Below are 17,336 nucleotides of genomic sequence, written 5' to 3'. Positions count from 1 at the left end.
TTTTCTTTAGCTAGGTGTTTCTTGATGTTTTGGTAGTCATATAAGATAAGTTCTGGCTTTTTTTCTTTCACACCAAATAATGTCAGTATAAAAATTATTTGACTTTTTTTTCATACCGTTGTTAGTGTTTATGCTTGTATTTTATGAATCTTTTAAATTTTATGGTCCTCAATGCCATGTCTTTGTTTCCATCTAAACCATATTTGTTGTTATTGTATCATTAACTTTGAGTGTTATTATCTTCTCCTTTTTCATTGACTTGTTTTTGCATTTCTTTGACTAAATTTGTGCTCATAGATAATTAAAGAACTATGTAAATAATCAATCGAGTTAGAATTCAAATCCTTTGATTCAAATATTATAGTAACCTTTGTATCCCAAGATTTAGGTTAACAACATTAAAATTTGTTATTTTTTTGGTGTTAGAAATATCTCTACCCAATGCATGTTATTATGTAATGATTTATATAAGCCTATTATAAATGTCAAAACAAATTCACTAGGTTGTATGCAAAATAATTCATATTCATGTGAAAGTAGATTCATACAAGATTATTTTACTTCACTAGTGCCTTTATAAGTTATGCAAAGTCTATCCCAAATATCTTTACCACTAGTACTAGTTAAAACATGTATGTAATCTTCAAATTTTAAAGCATAGAAAAATAGCTAAGGCATTTTGCATTTAATTACACTATATCATGATCTTCTAAGTATCATTTAGTAAAATGAATTTATACTTTGACTCCAATCATAATTTTAAAAGGTAAAATATAGCCATTTTTGGTTGATATAATACCCTTTTGAGATATTATTATTTCGAAAGTGTTTAATGTGGATCTACTCAAGGTGTTAAAGCTAAGAAGGAGAGAACCTTACTCTTATACCTACTAAAAGTTATTATGACACAACAAGAGGGGGGTGTGAATTAGTCTTTAAAAACTTTTATTTAAGATCAAAATGTTGCAATTCTGGAACAAGGTCTTATGATTTTGATGATAACAAATATTATTGGGTTCTCTACTATGTTATCTCATGTTATTGTTATTATTGCATATTTGTTCTTGTGTATTAATATTTTAGGTCCACCATACACTGTGCAAAGTGATCAACTCAAGACTAGGTAGAATAGGGTTAAGTGTCATTAAGAGTCTATATTTCTATATTTCTTGAGTCAAAGTCATATATTTGGTGGATGTTAAACTTGGTGATCAAACACACACACACACAGGGGAGTGAGATAAAGGGAAAATTAGAATCATAACTTTTTGAACTAATTATACTATATGATATATATCGTATTGTATGATTAACTATTCAAAAAATCATTATAATGACTAATTGCCATAATTAAAGCTAATTGAATTCATCATATCTATGATCCAAATTATACATGATGATCAGCTAAAATCATGATCTTAATCGCCAATTATAATTTAGGCAATATTTTAAAATTTAAAATTTGTATTAATCATACAATATGATAGATATTATATTATACACAATAATCAAATCCTGGATAAGATAATACTATAATTAATTGATCAAATTTAGATTAATTGATCTAGTCAGATCATACTAGATGATAGGACTAATCATATTGTACCACCCGATCTTTACATGAGATGATTGTTGACCTCATTTTTGGTATGAGGTCACTAAGGCCCTTCCAAACTCCAGATTAATTCTAGACCCTAAGATCCACTCTAGACTTTAGGATCCTTCCCTAGAGCCAGACCTTAGGGCCTACTCTAGAGCCTAGGGTTCCCTTAGATCCTAGATCCTAAAACCCCTTTAGATCTTAGGGTTAATTTAGACTCAAATCAATCCCTATCTTTGATCAACTCCAACTTCAAATCAATTTCTACCTTTTGATCAACTTCAACCTTTGATCAATTTAAATCTCAAACTTCATTCAACTCAAATCCCAATTAATTAAAATTTCAAAAACATCCAAACTTTGATTCAATCCACTTGAGAATCCAAAATTTAACTTAGACTTTGATTCTACCTTTAATCTAGCTTTGACCCTATCCATTCATTAACAATCACCACATGATTGTAAATGATTTGGATACCATAATATTGATCATTCAAACTTGAAATCCATTCCAAATCCAGAAATCCAAACTCAAATCCAAAGTCCTAAGGTCTTGTCCTAAAGACCCTTTTCATTCAAACATTTCAAAACCCAGTCAAATGGCCTCTGATTCAGGGTCTATCACTTTCAAAGTAATAAGTCATGTCTCTAGAGGTTACCCTCCAATTTTGAGCCTATTCTGAGGTCTCTAACCCCAGAATATGAATTAAAATTCAAAGGCTATAAAACCTTCAAATATTTACAGCCTATGCCACTGAACCTAACCCCTTTGAGATTTTGATCTTGGAGCGTTTATCAAAGCCTCCAACCACTTCCACCATCTCCTTGCTTTGGGTTGCCATCAGCCCGCCGCAGGGTAGCGAGGCAGCCGCCGCCATGGGCGGCTTTCAGTTCACTTGATGACCGAAGAACAGAGTAAGAATGTATTTTAAGCTCTACAACAATCAAATATATATCTTTACTGGGACCGGCCGTATAAATTCTTTTCTGATCAAAACAAATATCAACATAGATCTGCGCATATTTTGGCGCAACAAAACAGTTTTGTATCATTTAATTCCAATCATTTTTCATTCAATCTAAAAGAGTACAAATGATTCAGCCTGGTCTATTACAAGCTCTCAACCAAAAACTGTTCACTGATTAATGAGATAGAGTGGCAACAGAATCTGCACCGGATTGTTTCTCAACGTTATATGCTTCCCAGGCGATTTCCCTCAGCATTTTGAACCTTTCATCTAATGTTTTAAAACTTGCTTGTGGACTGATTACACCACAAATCCCAGCTTTATATATTAGAATAATACTGCCACCCATTTCAGGACCATGAAGTTTTCCTGTAAGCAATAATCGAAGAGGCATGAAGAGAGACTTTCCCTGCACAAAAAGTACAAACATGAGAGTTTTAGCGTAGGTAGATAGACTTAAGGAAATTAATTAAGGCTGCTTCAACGTCGCGGTGACAGAACAATAATGCTTAACATGGCGGGGAATTAATTATTTCTAACAATTTGGCTTCCCTGAAAGTAGTAATAGACTATCTTGTTTTGTTTGTTTAATCACGTATCTTTACGATAAGCCTGTACTGAAAGCTTCTTTAATGAAGCATAAGCATGTGTTTTTGAAGAAATAAAGACATCTAATACATCCTGCCAGGCCAAAATAATGGCTTAGGCCGATTATAAATTTCAGTACTTAAGGGTCGGTTTGGTTTGATAAAAGTGAGTGCCACCAGTAACTTCACTTCACTTGGAAAGGTGAAAGGGATTCGACTACTCTAACGCATTGGGAAAGATGAAAGGGATTCAATTACTCCGCCGCACTGGGGAAGTTGAAAGGGTTTTGGCTACTCTGCAGCATCGAGGAAAGGGGGAAGTGGTTCTTGTAAGGGCTTCAGAGAGAAGAACTCCATGAAGTGGATGTAGGTCAACTTGACTGAACCAAAATAAAATTTCTAAAAAATGTTTGAATTGATGAAAAAAGAATACATAGTTAAATTTTGATGAAATTCAAATTCACTTCGGTGTTTATTTTTTGTTGTATTCAAAACTGCATTTTCAACAAATTCTAAATACAAATACAAACTGACTCCGCCGCTCCCGCCGGCCATGACAACCCCACCCTAACGACCTCCTCTACTATTCGCTATCGCAACAACTGCCAGCCACCATATTCATCAAGCTTTGTCTTGCATTTATTTTACTCCAAACCAAATAAAAAAATAATCACCAGCATTTGTTTTACACTCATTCAAATAACTCTAAATTTTCAAATAAATTGCATTCCTTTTACATTATATTTCATTTTACTTTTTATTCTTGTATGATTGAGCTCTTTGGACAAAAAATTTAATAACGGACGACACAACTTGACAACCACTAGGAGGGGCTCTTAACAAGCCCTGCATCCTCTTTGTCAGCTTCGACAAAAGCATTTGGAAACATTTAGATTTTCACTACTAAAACCTCTTGAATCTTCTTTTGATGTCCATTCCTAGTTATTAAAAGCCTTATGAACTTCTAAGAAGGTTATAGCTCATTACTACATAAGATTCGCCACTAAGTGATAAAATAGCTTACAAATTCTAGAATGAGGCTATTAAAAAAAGAGACATTTAGGCTTTTCGTTTGGGACGGCTTTTTTATTTTGTTTCTTAAAGCAGTTTTTTAAATACAAAATTTTAATTTTTATATTAAAAAGATGCTTTAAGAAGCATTAAAAAAGTCATCCCAAACGAAGCCTTAAATTGTATAAGTTGAACCGAGCATATAGCTCGTGTGACATCCGAGTCAAAATTGACACAGTGAAAGTATCAACCTTCCAATAAAAATTTTTGTATGCATAAAAAAATTCATATTTGGAGGCGTAAATACATTAACAAGGAACAAATTCTAGTGGATGGTGTGGCTAACCAATAAGAAAGCTTAAAGATAAATCAATTTGAAACAAACATTGTCCAAATTTACTGACCTTGCGTTTCAATTGCTTGCCAAAATTTTTTACCCAGTTTTGCCAGCCTATGGGACCAGCCTTGAGGGCTTCAAGCAGCTCACCGCTGTCATAAGCAGAAAGCAAGCTTGTTGCCAAATCAAACAACTTGTCTTCAACAACGGGTTTGCATTCTGCACTGAAGGTCAAACATGAAATCCGGTTAGTAATACAAGTTTTATTTTGATTGCACGAATAGGAGGTTGAGGTTTGGGTGTAGAATTTAGGCTTTGTTTGGGATGGCTTTCTTACTGCTTCGTAAAGCAGTTTTCTAGAATAAACATTTTATTTTTTGTGCTAGAAAGCTTCTTTAAGAAGCAGTAAGAAAGCCGTCCCAAACGAAGCCTTAGTCTATGATCATCACAAATTACCTTGCTAAAGTAGATTCCAGTGGATAAGACAGTAAGTTCGAAAGAACTGCATCAGCATCTGTAACCAAATCAATTCCATCCTTTAACAGTTCAGTTGCTTCCTGACCATAGATTATGTGGTAGTAGTATTATAGTATGTTCCAAGTACAATGTAAGACGTATTTCAGGTTGGAAAAAAGAAAAATCAAAGGCAGTTGGAAGGATTAAAAAATTGTTATCCCTTAGATTCAATGTCAATGGTAAATTAACCATTCATTGTGCACAATTCAATTTCTAAGGTACACAACCAAGCAGTTAAAATATGAAAATGTTAAGAAAATATGGCCCTTCTTCAAACGTGCACACATTCAGACCAGCAAAGCTCGGCTTAACATTTTTACCCCTTACAAGAAGCACAGACTATGCCAAACTTTGAGTTTTTTTTTTTTTAACCAAGGATTAGCCAAGCAAGTCAACCCTATAACATCCATAAATTATGTCGGCCCATATGTCTTGATAACCATACAACGTCCATCAATTAAAAGATGTGTGTGGCATACATAGCCAACCGACCCTTTTTTACCAAACTTTGAATAGTTATTGTGCCTTCCGATGACCCGGTTAGGAGAGCAGATGTATTAGATTTGACTTATGTTAAGAAAGGTAGGGGTAGACCTAAAAAGACTTGGTTAGAAAATATTAGGAATGACCTTTCTTTATTAGATTTAAACGAGAATTTGACTTTTAATAGGACACAATGGAGAAAAAGGATTCATGTAGCCGACCCCACGTAGTGGGATAAAGGCTTGATGTTGTTGTTGTTGTTGAGGGTTAGCCAAGCAAGTCAACCCTATAACATCCATAAATTATGACAGGGCCATATGTTTTGATAACCATACAACATCCATCAATTAAAAGATGTGCGTGGCATACATAGCCAAACGACCTTTTTTTACCGAACTTTGAATAGTTATTGTATAGAAAGACATTATTTGGTCTCAGGCCATCAAATGCACAATCAAGCTCATAATAGATTGATTATGGCTAATGCATTAGACATACATGTCTAAGGAAACATTTCAACCCATCATTTTTGAATGAAAATTTGGTTTATAGCATAAAAGTGCAATATATCTGATTGGGTAGATGCTACACCCATGCGGAACGCACAAAAGAGGTCCATAAATTTCATATCACTCAATTAGAAGAAATTTCACTTGGTAAGACTTCATAAACTAAAGAAAAAAATGCATGCTGACATCAACTGAAAATTAAAATAATTAAAAAAAATTACCTTCACGAACATGCCTCCTGAATCTACGAGCAAGCCCATGCTCTTCCATCTTTCCCCCAAAATCTGACTCAGCTCTTCAGATGGAAGAGCTCTTAAGTGCTGACCATTCATCCATCTAGTCCAAAGAGCAAAAGTTCATCATGACTAGAAAACAGATTGATTGATTTAAGCTTCATTTGGGATTGGCTTTCTTACTGCTTCTTAAAACAAATTTTAGTTCAATTTTTTTAATTTTTTACTAAAACTCTGCTTTAAAAAGCAATAGAAAGTCATCCCAAATGAAGCCTTAGAAATAAAAAGCTATTTCAAAAGTTTTAATGATAGAAAATTCCTTAAGATCATGAGCCAAGATACACAAATGCGGGTAATACAATATTCAGGAGAGATGTAAAATGATGTTAAGAAAGTAGTCATTATTACGCTGCATTTTGAATCATGAATTCATCTAGCACGCTGGAGAATTCAAACTGAATCCATGTATTTGCTGAAACTCTAGGGAAAATTACATGCACTATTGATGCATGCGTTTTAGTCTAAAATTTCTAATGCAAGTTACAATACGAAAAGCAGAAACTCATTCAACAAAGTTGCAAATTTTGCATGTCACAAATCTTAACATATAACAATTATTTGTTAACTGCGATGGAAAGCAAAAATACAATAAAAAGTGGTTCATATGAAAAAGCCAAGTAGCCGACTATAATAACGACAACACCAAGCCTTTATCCATTCCCACTACGTGGGATCAGCTAAATGAATCATTTTTCTCCATTGTATCATGTTAAGAGTCAAAATTCACATTTAAAACTAATAAGAAGAGGACATTTCTAATATTTTTTAACCAAGTCTTTTTAGTTCTACCCTTACCTTTCTTAACATAAGACAAATCTAATACATCTACTTTCCTAACCAGGTCATCATAAGGCAGCCATTTTATGTGACCAAACCATCTAAGTCTACTCTCTCTAATCTTATCTTCCACTGTAGCTACTCCAACCTTTTCACGTATATACTCGTTTCGTATCCTGCTTCTAAGAGTAAAGCCACGCATCCACCTGAGCATCCTCATCTTTGCAACACTTAACATTATGTTTCACTTTTAATGGTATAATAATGATTATAAATTCAAGTACTTTGAAATTCATGCACTTATTAAAAAATCTGATTACATCAATTCTGATTAAAATTAATCATGCTTTCAAATCAATAAGAGAACTTAAAAGAAGAGAGAATAAGGAAAACTATTTACAGCAAGGCCAAATTTTTATTTATTATAAATAATCAAATAGATAGTCTCAAATTGCAAAAGATAATTAATACTCAGATTTTCACACTAAGATAAGAGTTTTATTAATTTCAGTTTGGCGTTTCAAATAAGCTCAATTAAAGCTCCAATTACTAATCACTTCTTTTAAATAAGAGAACATCTAACCAAGAGCTTAGCAACACAAATTAAATTGACATGGTGCAAGCAACACAATTAATAGTTTGGAAAGCAACACTGTAAAGAATTCCATCGTTCCCATAGTTCCATCATCCATAGTCTGCTTTCTTATAATTATCACAGAGCTTTGGACATGATCTGAAGGCAACCTTATTAGCAACCATAAATTATCTCATTCAACGAGCTTCCAAGTAACTTGAGGCTACGGGTAGGTTAGTTTTAGTTTGATAAGAAAGCCTTGGCTTGCTTAAGGGTTTGGCAACCTAGAGCCTTAGAGACAAACTGATAACGTCCCTATGGTCGTGTTTTATGCTGATGTCCAAGGTTTATAGCTACGACAGACGAACAGACGATCAAGATTTGATCTTGACAATTAGTTTTGAGGTCCAGCCTACATGGGTTAGGGCACAAACTTGACTATGAGTTTTGATAGGTCGGAGCCTTCACTTAAGAATTTTGGTTGGAGACCCATACTAAGAGTGCAAGCACTTGAAATGGAGGCCTAATTTGCAACACTAGCTAAGAATTTTGGTTGGAGACGCATATTTTTTTATTGATTTATTTATACTTTTAAGATAATCATCCATAAGCACTACTCAATGTCTACTCAATGTTGTGTGATCATGCTCTCTACAAGAATCGCCTTACAATCTTTGCAAAATAAAAAAAATATTTACTTTTAAATAAAAAGAATTATATTTATAATTTGGAGGCTCCACTTTGTAAGAAGCTAAGTGTTCTTCTCATTTCTTCAAATATGAGTTTGCAATAGCAAGGTCATAAATTACATCAAAATCCACTATAGTTTCTCTGATTTCTCAATCTTGTTCATAAACCACAATGAATCCTCCCTTATGATGCACTGACACTTCTTCTAAAAGAGCTATGCAATGTCCGGCACGTATCCGACAAGTCCTGCATCAATGCCTATGACACGTTTTGACACACCGAAAATGTGTCCGATTAAAAAAATATTAAATACAAATTGGACACACGTGTCTGACACGCATCTTAAATAATTTATAGATTTTTTAAATATAATTTCTTGTATTTTAAAATTTTTATTCATTTAAAATTTTAAACTAAATTTCTTATTGTATATCCACAACACCAAATCAATCGTCTGCACTCAATACCCCATTCATCAAATATTCTCATTTTCATTTTCTTTGGTTGGTCGCAACTTTGGTTTCAAAACAATACTCGATGTCATCTCAACATCGATATTTCAAAGTCATCTCAACATCAAAGTCTAATACTGTCTTGACATTGATGCTCGACGCTAGCAATTTTTACACCCACAACTTGACAGCTCATCTTTGTTCGACGTCGACTTAACATCGAAAACCAATGCCCTCTCAACATCGACGACAAATACTCTCTTGACATTGACGCCCAATACTTACTGCATAGCATGATGCCAAACTCTCAAGTCTCAACAGCACTATTGTCTCCTCTCTCGATGTTTGATACACGTCATCAATGTCCAACTCTCAGCATCATGATATTAATCATTTTAAGCACAATTTCTAGTTACATGACTAGTTATTTCTAAATTATTTGTAACATTATATTTATTCAATTTTTATACACTACTTTCAAAATATAAAATATTATAATATCATTCCCAACCCATGTTCGTATCCTATATTTTCAATAATTGACATGTCCCGTGTCTGTGTCATGTCGTATTCGTGTCCGTGTCTGTGCATCATAGATCCTCCCATAGCTCATCCTGCTAGAACATATACACCTATTTAAATAACATCCAATAAATATCATTTCTTCATCAAGTATATATTATAATAATTTATCAATCTCTTTCCAAAATTGATTAGAAGATCATTCATCAAACAGGAGTTGGATGACCAACAAGCTGCATTTTCAAGCCATTTCAGATCAAATAGTTTAACTGGTTCCACTAGAATGTAAGCTACTGCTGAGACAACAAGAAAACTCCAGCATGTAAGCCTTCATGCGTTTTTATCAACATTCCACAATCACATACATGTCTAATCAAGGATAAAGTAGCCTAATTAACAGAACATGATAAATTATAATTGAATGAAAAGAAGAGTGTCTAAGGAACATGGAATACAATTATCATGTAGATAAGAAGTCCATCATAAGCATAATTAACACAGAAAAACAAAATCTTTCAAAAGGATTAAGCAATAGAAGCACGCAAATTCTATAATTAATTGTGATTTAAGATAACAACCTTCAATACTCTTACCTTAACTTTGTAGAATCAAACACTGCTCCACTCTTATTAACACGACTGATGGAAAACTTTTCAACTATTAATGAAATAGACTCGAGTAAGATGAGGACCTAACAAAAAACATGCTGTTTCTTGAATGCAACATAAAGAACATCTCAACTAAAAACTGACCTAGCTGATCCATGGTAAAAAATTCATTGTCTGTTCCATCACCCCAGCCTAGAAGTGCTAGATAGTTAACCATTGCTTTAGGTAAATAGCCCATCACCCTAAACTGTTATAAAGCAGCCAAAAAGTGCATAGCTTCACAAATGAACAATTAGCAGCAACAAATATTGATACTTCAAAAAGGGCAGCACAATTTTTAATATATTAGTCCAAAAACATAACGAAGAGAACTGCCCACCTGTCCCACTGAAGTTGCACCATGTCGCTTTGAAAGTTTACTTCTATCTGGGGCAAGAATTAATGAAACATGTGCAAATGAAGGCATGGTGAATCCTAGTGCCTGAGACAGGACAAAAAACATATATAAGATTTAGGCTTCGTTTGAGACAGCTTTTTTACTGCTTCTTAAAGCAGTTTTCAAGTACAAAAATTTCAACTTTTGTACTAGAAAGTTGTTTTAAGAAGAAGTAAAAAAGTTGTCCCAAATGAAGCCTTAATATAAATGGAACCAGACAAGGGTTTTATATGGGAAACAAAAAAGAAAGACCACTGAGAATTTAGAAGAGCAATGCCTGGTAAATAAGAGCTTGCCGTAAAGTATTTGGAAGATGTTCCTCAGCTCTAAAGAAAACATAATAAACATATAAGCCCTGAAACCATATTTTAATCTGGAAAAAAAACAGATATGCATTGAAAAATTTTTAAATGGAGGGTATGCTTACCTTATAACATGTGATACACGCATAGTGGCATCATCAACCGTGACACAAAAATTATAAACAGGTTGACCATTACTTCTCAAAATCACGAAATCACCAAGCGTATCTAGGCTCCAGCTCACCTTCATGAAACTATCAGATTAATTAGATAGCATTAAAAAAAATGATTCATTTCTTTAAATGACTAGGATCTGAGATGCGCCACAATGACAAAATGATAATTTATAATATTTTAGCTAAGGAACAAGTGATTCAACAAATCTCTACATCTTACTTCACCACGAATAAGGTCATTAATTTTCAAGATCCCTTCCTTCGGTACACGAAACCGGTATGTGTAAGGTGTCATCTTTCCCAGCTCTTCCTGAATTTCTCTATCTGAAGCAGTCGCCCATTTCCCTGTATATACTGGTGGCAACAGCAATTGCTGTGCACGTTCCTTCATTTTCTCTAATTCCTGGAGATAAAAAGATAGCAGTTTTGAAATCTCCCTCGATTGACCAAAACCATGATGAAAAGAGATCAATTAATATATCAACCTTTAAGTTTAACTTTAAGACACTTTAGTATCCTAGTTTCAAATGATAATTGAGACGTAGGGATTCAGAATCAGATCCAAAGCAATAACAGTGTGTGTGAATCATCAGACTGGAAATAGAAAAGATCTAAAGAAAGAAGCGGCAAAACAAGAAATGATAGAAATGGGAGAAGCAAAGCAATCCCAAATCTCAAACTTTCTCACAACTTCGACGGTCTTACATAATAATATAAACCGTCCATCTCAGAGGCCATTGTATCAATGTTAGTTAATGAATAACCACACAGCAATTTGAAGCCTCCTTTATAGATACAGGAAATAAATAAAACAAAAAGGCAGACGCAGAATGAATATGGTTTGGGATTCTATTTAAATAAAAAAAGTTATTACATAACAGGATTAACATCTAAGTTTTGTAAAAAATCGTATAACAAACAAAAAGAAAATGAAATGCCAACCTCATTAGAGCAAAAACATCTGTAGACATGACCAGAGTTCAACAAATTCTCCGCATATTGCTTATAAAGTGAAGTTCGTTCTGATTGACGGTAGGGGCCATACTCTCCACCAACTCCAGGACCTACGATAGTTAAAATAACTTGCTCAAATTACTTCTCATGCAAAAACTTGGCTCAAACGAATAGTTTTCTTGGATGCCAAGAAGTTCTAAGAAAAAGTTGAAGCATTTGAATTTGATAATCATAAAAACTAAAATGTTTGCCACAAAATATCTAAAAGATGTGTCTTTAGAACTCAATGTTACTTATTTGATTCAGATATATATAAGCATGGCACCGGCCATCGTTGCTGGAGATGTATCATTCATGAAATATAAATTTATGATTGCTCTCACATGTTGAGAGCTAACATTGCTTTTTACAAAAGAAAAATAGTTAAAGTAACCTGTGCTAAAATAAAAATTACACAAGATTTGTGGCCAAGTTCATAAAAAGGTGAACTCAAAGTTCATAAAAGACGTGGTTCATCAATGTCCTTAACAAATGAAGCATGGAAAAGGAGCATAATTTCAAGAGATCTGATGGAGAAAATTTACAACCATGGAAAAAAAAAAATGTAACTTCTACTGCTTTTCTGCAAACCGATGGTTCCCATGATCACAAACATAAAATAGAACAGCAATAGCGGTCATAAAACATTTATGACAACAAAATAATTTCAAGCGCTATTGAGCTTCAACGTGCTTAATAACACTAGGGAATAGAAGAAAAGTACTGGATGCTTTGACTAATATCAACTACTATAAATCTATCAGTACAAGCGTACGGAAAATATTGCCTCAATTTCCAACACTATAACCCTCTACATATGACCATCCCAGAAATAATGAAGCAGGCATTCAGAACTAAAAATAGAGAAATTTAGTTCTTTTCTTAAAAACTGATCATAAAAGATCATAAATTCATAAAATATTGGAACAGCTGTACAGGAAAAGAGAATATTTAAAGAACAAATATTTTGCAAGAACAAGGAGATGAGAAAATCGTCAAGAAATAGAATGTCTCTGGAAATCCAACCTTCATCCCAATCAAGACCAAGCCACATAAGATCATTTAGCATTGCTTCCTCTGATTCTTTTGTAGATCTTTCCAAGTCCGTGTCTTCAATTCGAAGAATAAATTTCCCACCATTAGACCTGAAGAATAATCATTCATTATTGTAAGAGCTTATTTTGGTAAAAGGCACAAATTTCTAAATAATGTCTTGAGTTTGGAATTCAAAAGCTAACCGGCACTAAAAATGTAAACTTTCAAATCAACTATTAGTAAACAAAGAAATTGTCAATATGGAGCATCTCCCTCTATGATTCTTATTTGTAATACTTTTTATGTTACAATAGAGAGTACATTTTTCTGAAATTCTAAATCATGTTCGAATCAAGTACCAAGCATATCAATAGCAGCATTGAGTATTTGGATTATTCATAACAAACTATGCGGTCTACTTGAATGGTAGAAGTTTGAAAGTACGCAAAAAAGCAATTATCTAAAATATTTGCATACATGATTGTGATGCTCCATTTAATATGACAAGTCGCTCTAATAAAATAAATCAAAATTGTTGGATCTAATGTTGTTCGTAGAGCCACACCAAGACCTTACTACAAGTATAGACTAAACTTGAATAGACTAAAGAGGGAAAAGAAGAAATTGAAACTACCAGTCAAACAATCTCTTTGCTTCATTGGGAATTTCAAAATTCTCAAGAGAAAACCTTAAGAAATTATTGAGGTTTGAGATGGCTAGAAAAGTACAAAATGAGATAATATGACAAGTTGTACCCAAGACTGGGGGTGACTAATTTATAAGCAGGGACCAAAGTCAATGGCATAAGACAAGGCTACAATAAATAACAATAAAAATACATGAATTGTCTCAAATTAGCCGCTCTTGTTGCAGGTTAGTCAGGCTCTCAATTGTCCACTAAGAGATAACTATGAGCAAGTTGCAAGAAGGCGAGAGTACCATTGGTGAGTTCCCTAAGAGAACTCTTAAAGACTTCTAGCAAAAATATTGACTTGACAGGCAACTACCCTAGACAAAAATGCAATATCTCCCAGAAAAACAGTTTTGTCAAGCATGCAACTTCTCGAGTTCCATAGGCAATTTTAATGTTTCACTTCTAAGGTATCAATAGGATTTTTCAATTTTCGCAACTTTTTAAGTCTCATTCCAAGATGATTAGGGGCAGCAGGTAACTCCTGGCCTTAGACGACTTCTAGTCTTGGCGAGTTAAGCAAGTTCAAAATTACTAAGTTATAGAACTCAGTTAAGCTTAAAATTTGACTTTATCAACCCGCCCAAATGAATATGGGTGTACATATATTCCATGATTCTTTTTTTTTTCCTTTTAAAAAGATGAGAAGAACAGGAGAATAAATGTAAGAAACCTAATTTTCCATGAGAGAATTATTCATCTAAAACTTTTCAAAAAGTTCAAGAAAATTTTCTTTATGATAATCATTATCCCTCAAAAGGAAGAGGAGGGAGCTTTAAATAGCAAAAATACAATAGCAAGATAAAAGACAAAAGTGCCTCTAAGGATCACAAACAACTACTCTCTCAAGTGAGGATAAAAACGAAAAAACTGCGATAATAAATCAAATACACATGTACTAATAATAAATCTAATACAAATGATAGCTCAAAAATAAAGTGGTGCGATCGTGGCCGTAGATCGTCGGCCCCTTCTCTTGTAGACTCTCCATGGTCCGATATCCTCATCAGCTGATACAAATTATTTTAAGATTAAAGAGTTTTTTTAAGGGGGAATAATTTAACTTGTGACAATGAACCCAATCCAACTGCCGCATAGTCTTTCTTCTTTCCTTTTCTATGATGTATGAAGTTTGAGTTATATATAATGCAAGATAACTAGTAACATGTGTATTGAAATTTTTATCAATAAATAAGTGTTTAATATGTTCCCTTTACTTTTTTTTTGTAATTAGAAAAATTTTCCTTTTAAGATTTCCTATGTTCAACAAGTACATCTAAGAAATGAAAATTAATTAACCATATTCATCTCACAACAGCACTAATTAAAATTAGAGAAATGATGGACTAAAGGCAGGTGACATCGATTGAGACTAACTTACCTTTATAGGAGTCTAACGCATGCACTTGAATCTGGTGGGAGGATGGACCTCAACAATCACGACCAATAAGGCTTTAGTCGGTTGAGATGGGTGCTTTTCAAGACAGCGAAAGCGATAGCCGATGAGTTTCTCTAATACTCTCCCTAGTATCTCATGAATCATAATGGGAGGAGACATTGAAGCAAATAAAACAGAGACTTAGCGACGAGGAGCACCAGAGATAGTTGAACTACACTCTCAGAATGAATTCACAATAGGGATTGCTTGATGGAATCTCTTAAAGATTTTCTAGATCATCAGTCAAAGAAAATCCTCCATATTCTAAATCTGCTCTAAAGTAATTATTATTATTATTATTATGGTTATTCGGAAGGAAAGCTTTGCAAGTCACTCCATGGCTTAATTATTGACCTTTAGCATTGCTTATGCTCATTAAATCTTGAAGGATATTGGATCCAATGTTGAATAGATTGGAGAGAAAAGAAAAGAGAGAAACTAACGGACAAAAAAAAATCTTTGATTGGGATTTACATGATACCAAAGAGAGAAGTCCTAGGAAAATCTAGATGGCATAGAGTTGGTCAGAAAAATAAATACTGAGGTCAACAAATCCTTGCCCCATCATTGACTTTTTATTTCTAAATATGGTCCAAAGTCAATGACGCATGATGTGTTACAGTAAATAACAAGAAAATTACAAGAATTATATTAGTACATGAAGCGCATTTGGAAGGTTCAAACCATAAAATGGACGACCAAACGATTGCCAAACATGACATGCTTATAGTCAAATCAAGCGGCTTGACGAGACGAATCTAATGAGCCCAAGATTGTTGAATTATGATGTAATTAAGACACTTCAATACTCGATAAATGGTCCACACTCAAGGGAGTCAATATCGACCATCCATTCAAAACACACCCATCATGCCCTTGATCTTCTCCCTATTTACTAACCATGACACTCCAAAAAAAAAATTACAAATAAATCATTCATTCTTCATTGAGTGGGACCCAAACAAAAAGAGAAGGAAGAAAGAAAAATCAAAATTTTATTGCTACCAGATTACTCCTCTTCGACCACCACCGGCCACCGACCTTCGCCGGACTATCGTCGACCTTCGCCGGACTAACGTCGAACTTCTGACAGGCCACTAACTGTCGGCGAACTCTCGCAAGGCCACCAACTGACGCGGGATTTTCGCCCGTCCATCGAATGTCGTTGGACTTCCGTCATATCCCTTTTTGTTCAAAGATTTCAACCTAAAGGTTGATTGTTGTAATCCGGTCATCCTCAATCTCAAGGACGAACTGATCATTTGTAATGTAATCTATTCAAACTTCAATGAAATCATTTGAATTGGGTGTGGCTCCATTTTTTTTTTTTTTTCCTTCAGGGCTTTTCACGTAAAAAAATATGATGTTTATGTTCTTTCTTTGTTTGTGAATTTATACTCGTTCAACGCTAAGACGTGAAATCTGATACTTTACCACCACAAATATTCTAGCCCACAACAAAAATAAGGAAGAAAAAAATGATGTGTCAAAGATGCATCCCCTTAGTGTCACCTGTTACAAAAAGCTTCTTAAGAGATTAAGTTTTCCATGCACTACATTAGAAATTAAAGAGTTAATTCTCAGCGAGGAAATAATAATTTATCCATTTGTAGGACTTTGTTGACGGAGAATGCTCATAAAATTAAAACATATCTCAGCCAAAACACAGAAATACCAACCTTACATTAAAGTTCCGAAAATTTAACAGAGACAATATTGCACAAACTAGGAATATTCATGAGGAAAGGACTCGCCTTGCGAATAGGTAGTTAAAAAGGGCGGTTCTCGCTCCCCCGACGTGTAGATTTCCGGTGGGAGACGGCGCAAATCTGACTCGAACCTCGCCATTGATAGGCCCGGCGGCAGCGGAGGCCAACATGGAGATATTCCTACGGAAAAGGGAGAGGCTGGGATTGAATAGTAAACATCGCCTGATGGAGAATGGCTGAAGCTCGGGCAAAACCCTAATTCGAAGCCATGGCGATCCGGCTAGGCCCGCCATGTTTTCAGTATCGCTCGCGGGCTGGAGAAGGGGATAACGCGAGCGATTTTCAATAGATTTTACTAAAATACTTAAATAGGAACATTTATTTTAATAATGTTTTCTTATAAATTTAATTATTTTTCCCAAAACAAAATAAATATAATTATTTTCGATTATCTCTAAGGCAAGTCGATGGAATCATTGATCGACTCAATTCAAATTCTAAGCGATTTTAATTTTTTTAATATAAATAAAAACAAATTAATATTTAATTTTAATAATATAATAAGTTAAAGTTTGGAATGATTAAAATTATCTTTAAATAAAAAATGGATTAATTCCTTATATAAACTT

General features: G+C 34.0%; 1 protein-coding gene and 1 non-coding gene across 3 annotated transcripts; both read right to left on the bottom strand.

The window, feature by feature from the left end:
- Positions 1-2,555: 2,555 nt before the first annotated feature.
- LOC110101242 (glutamate--tRNA ligase, chloroplastic/mitochondrial) lies at positions 2,556-17,057 on the bottom strand. 2 transcript variants are annotated; one of them, XM_020829049.2, is made up of 13 exons: positions 16,753-17,057; positions 12,861-12,979; positions 11,784-11,905; positions 11,062-11,244; positions 10,791-10,909; positions 10,641-10,689; positions 10,307-10,408; positions 10,072-10,174; positions 9,913-9,976; positions 6,233-6,347; positions 4,960-5,060; positions 4,571-4,727; positions 2,556-2,977 (listed from the first exon to the last, which is right to left on the bottom strand). In XM_020829049.2, the coding sequence occupies exons 1-13, from the start codon at positions 16,998-17,000 to the stop codon at positions 2,744-2,746; spliced, it is 1,716 nt and encodes a 571-aa protein (XP_020684708.1). In that variant the 5' UTR covers positions 17,001-17,057; the 3' UTR covers positions 2,556-2,743. The 2 variants fall into 2 exon arrangements, with proteins under 2 accessions (XP_020684708.1, XP_020684709.1); XM_020829050.2 differs by lacking the exon at positions 2,556-2,977 and having other exon boundaries at positions 4,571-4,722.
- On the bottom strand, positions 5,392-5,518 carry LOC114580734. Its single transcript, XR_003702291.1, has one exon. It is a non-coding gene; the product is annotated as a U11 spliceosomal RNA (small nuclear RNA).
- Positions 17,058-17,336: the final 279 nt, after the last annotated feature.

The sequence above is a fragment of the Dendrobium catenatum genome, unplaced genomic scaffold (genome assembly GCF_001605985.2).
Source record: "Dendrobium catenatum unplaced genomic scaffold, ASM160598v2 fragScaff_scaffold_1220, whole genome shotgun sequence".
Classification (NCBI taxonomy): Eukaryota; Viridiplantae; Streptophyta; class Magnoliopsida; order Asparagales; family Orchidaceae; genus Dendrobium; species Dendrobium catenatum.
Note: the sequence above shows the minus strand (reverse complement) of the source record. Positions and strands in the feature narration are given on the sequence as shown.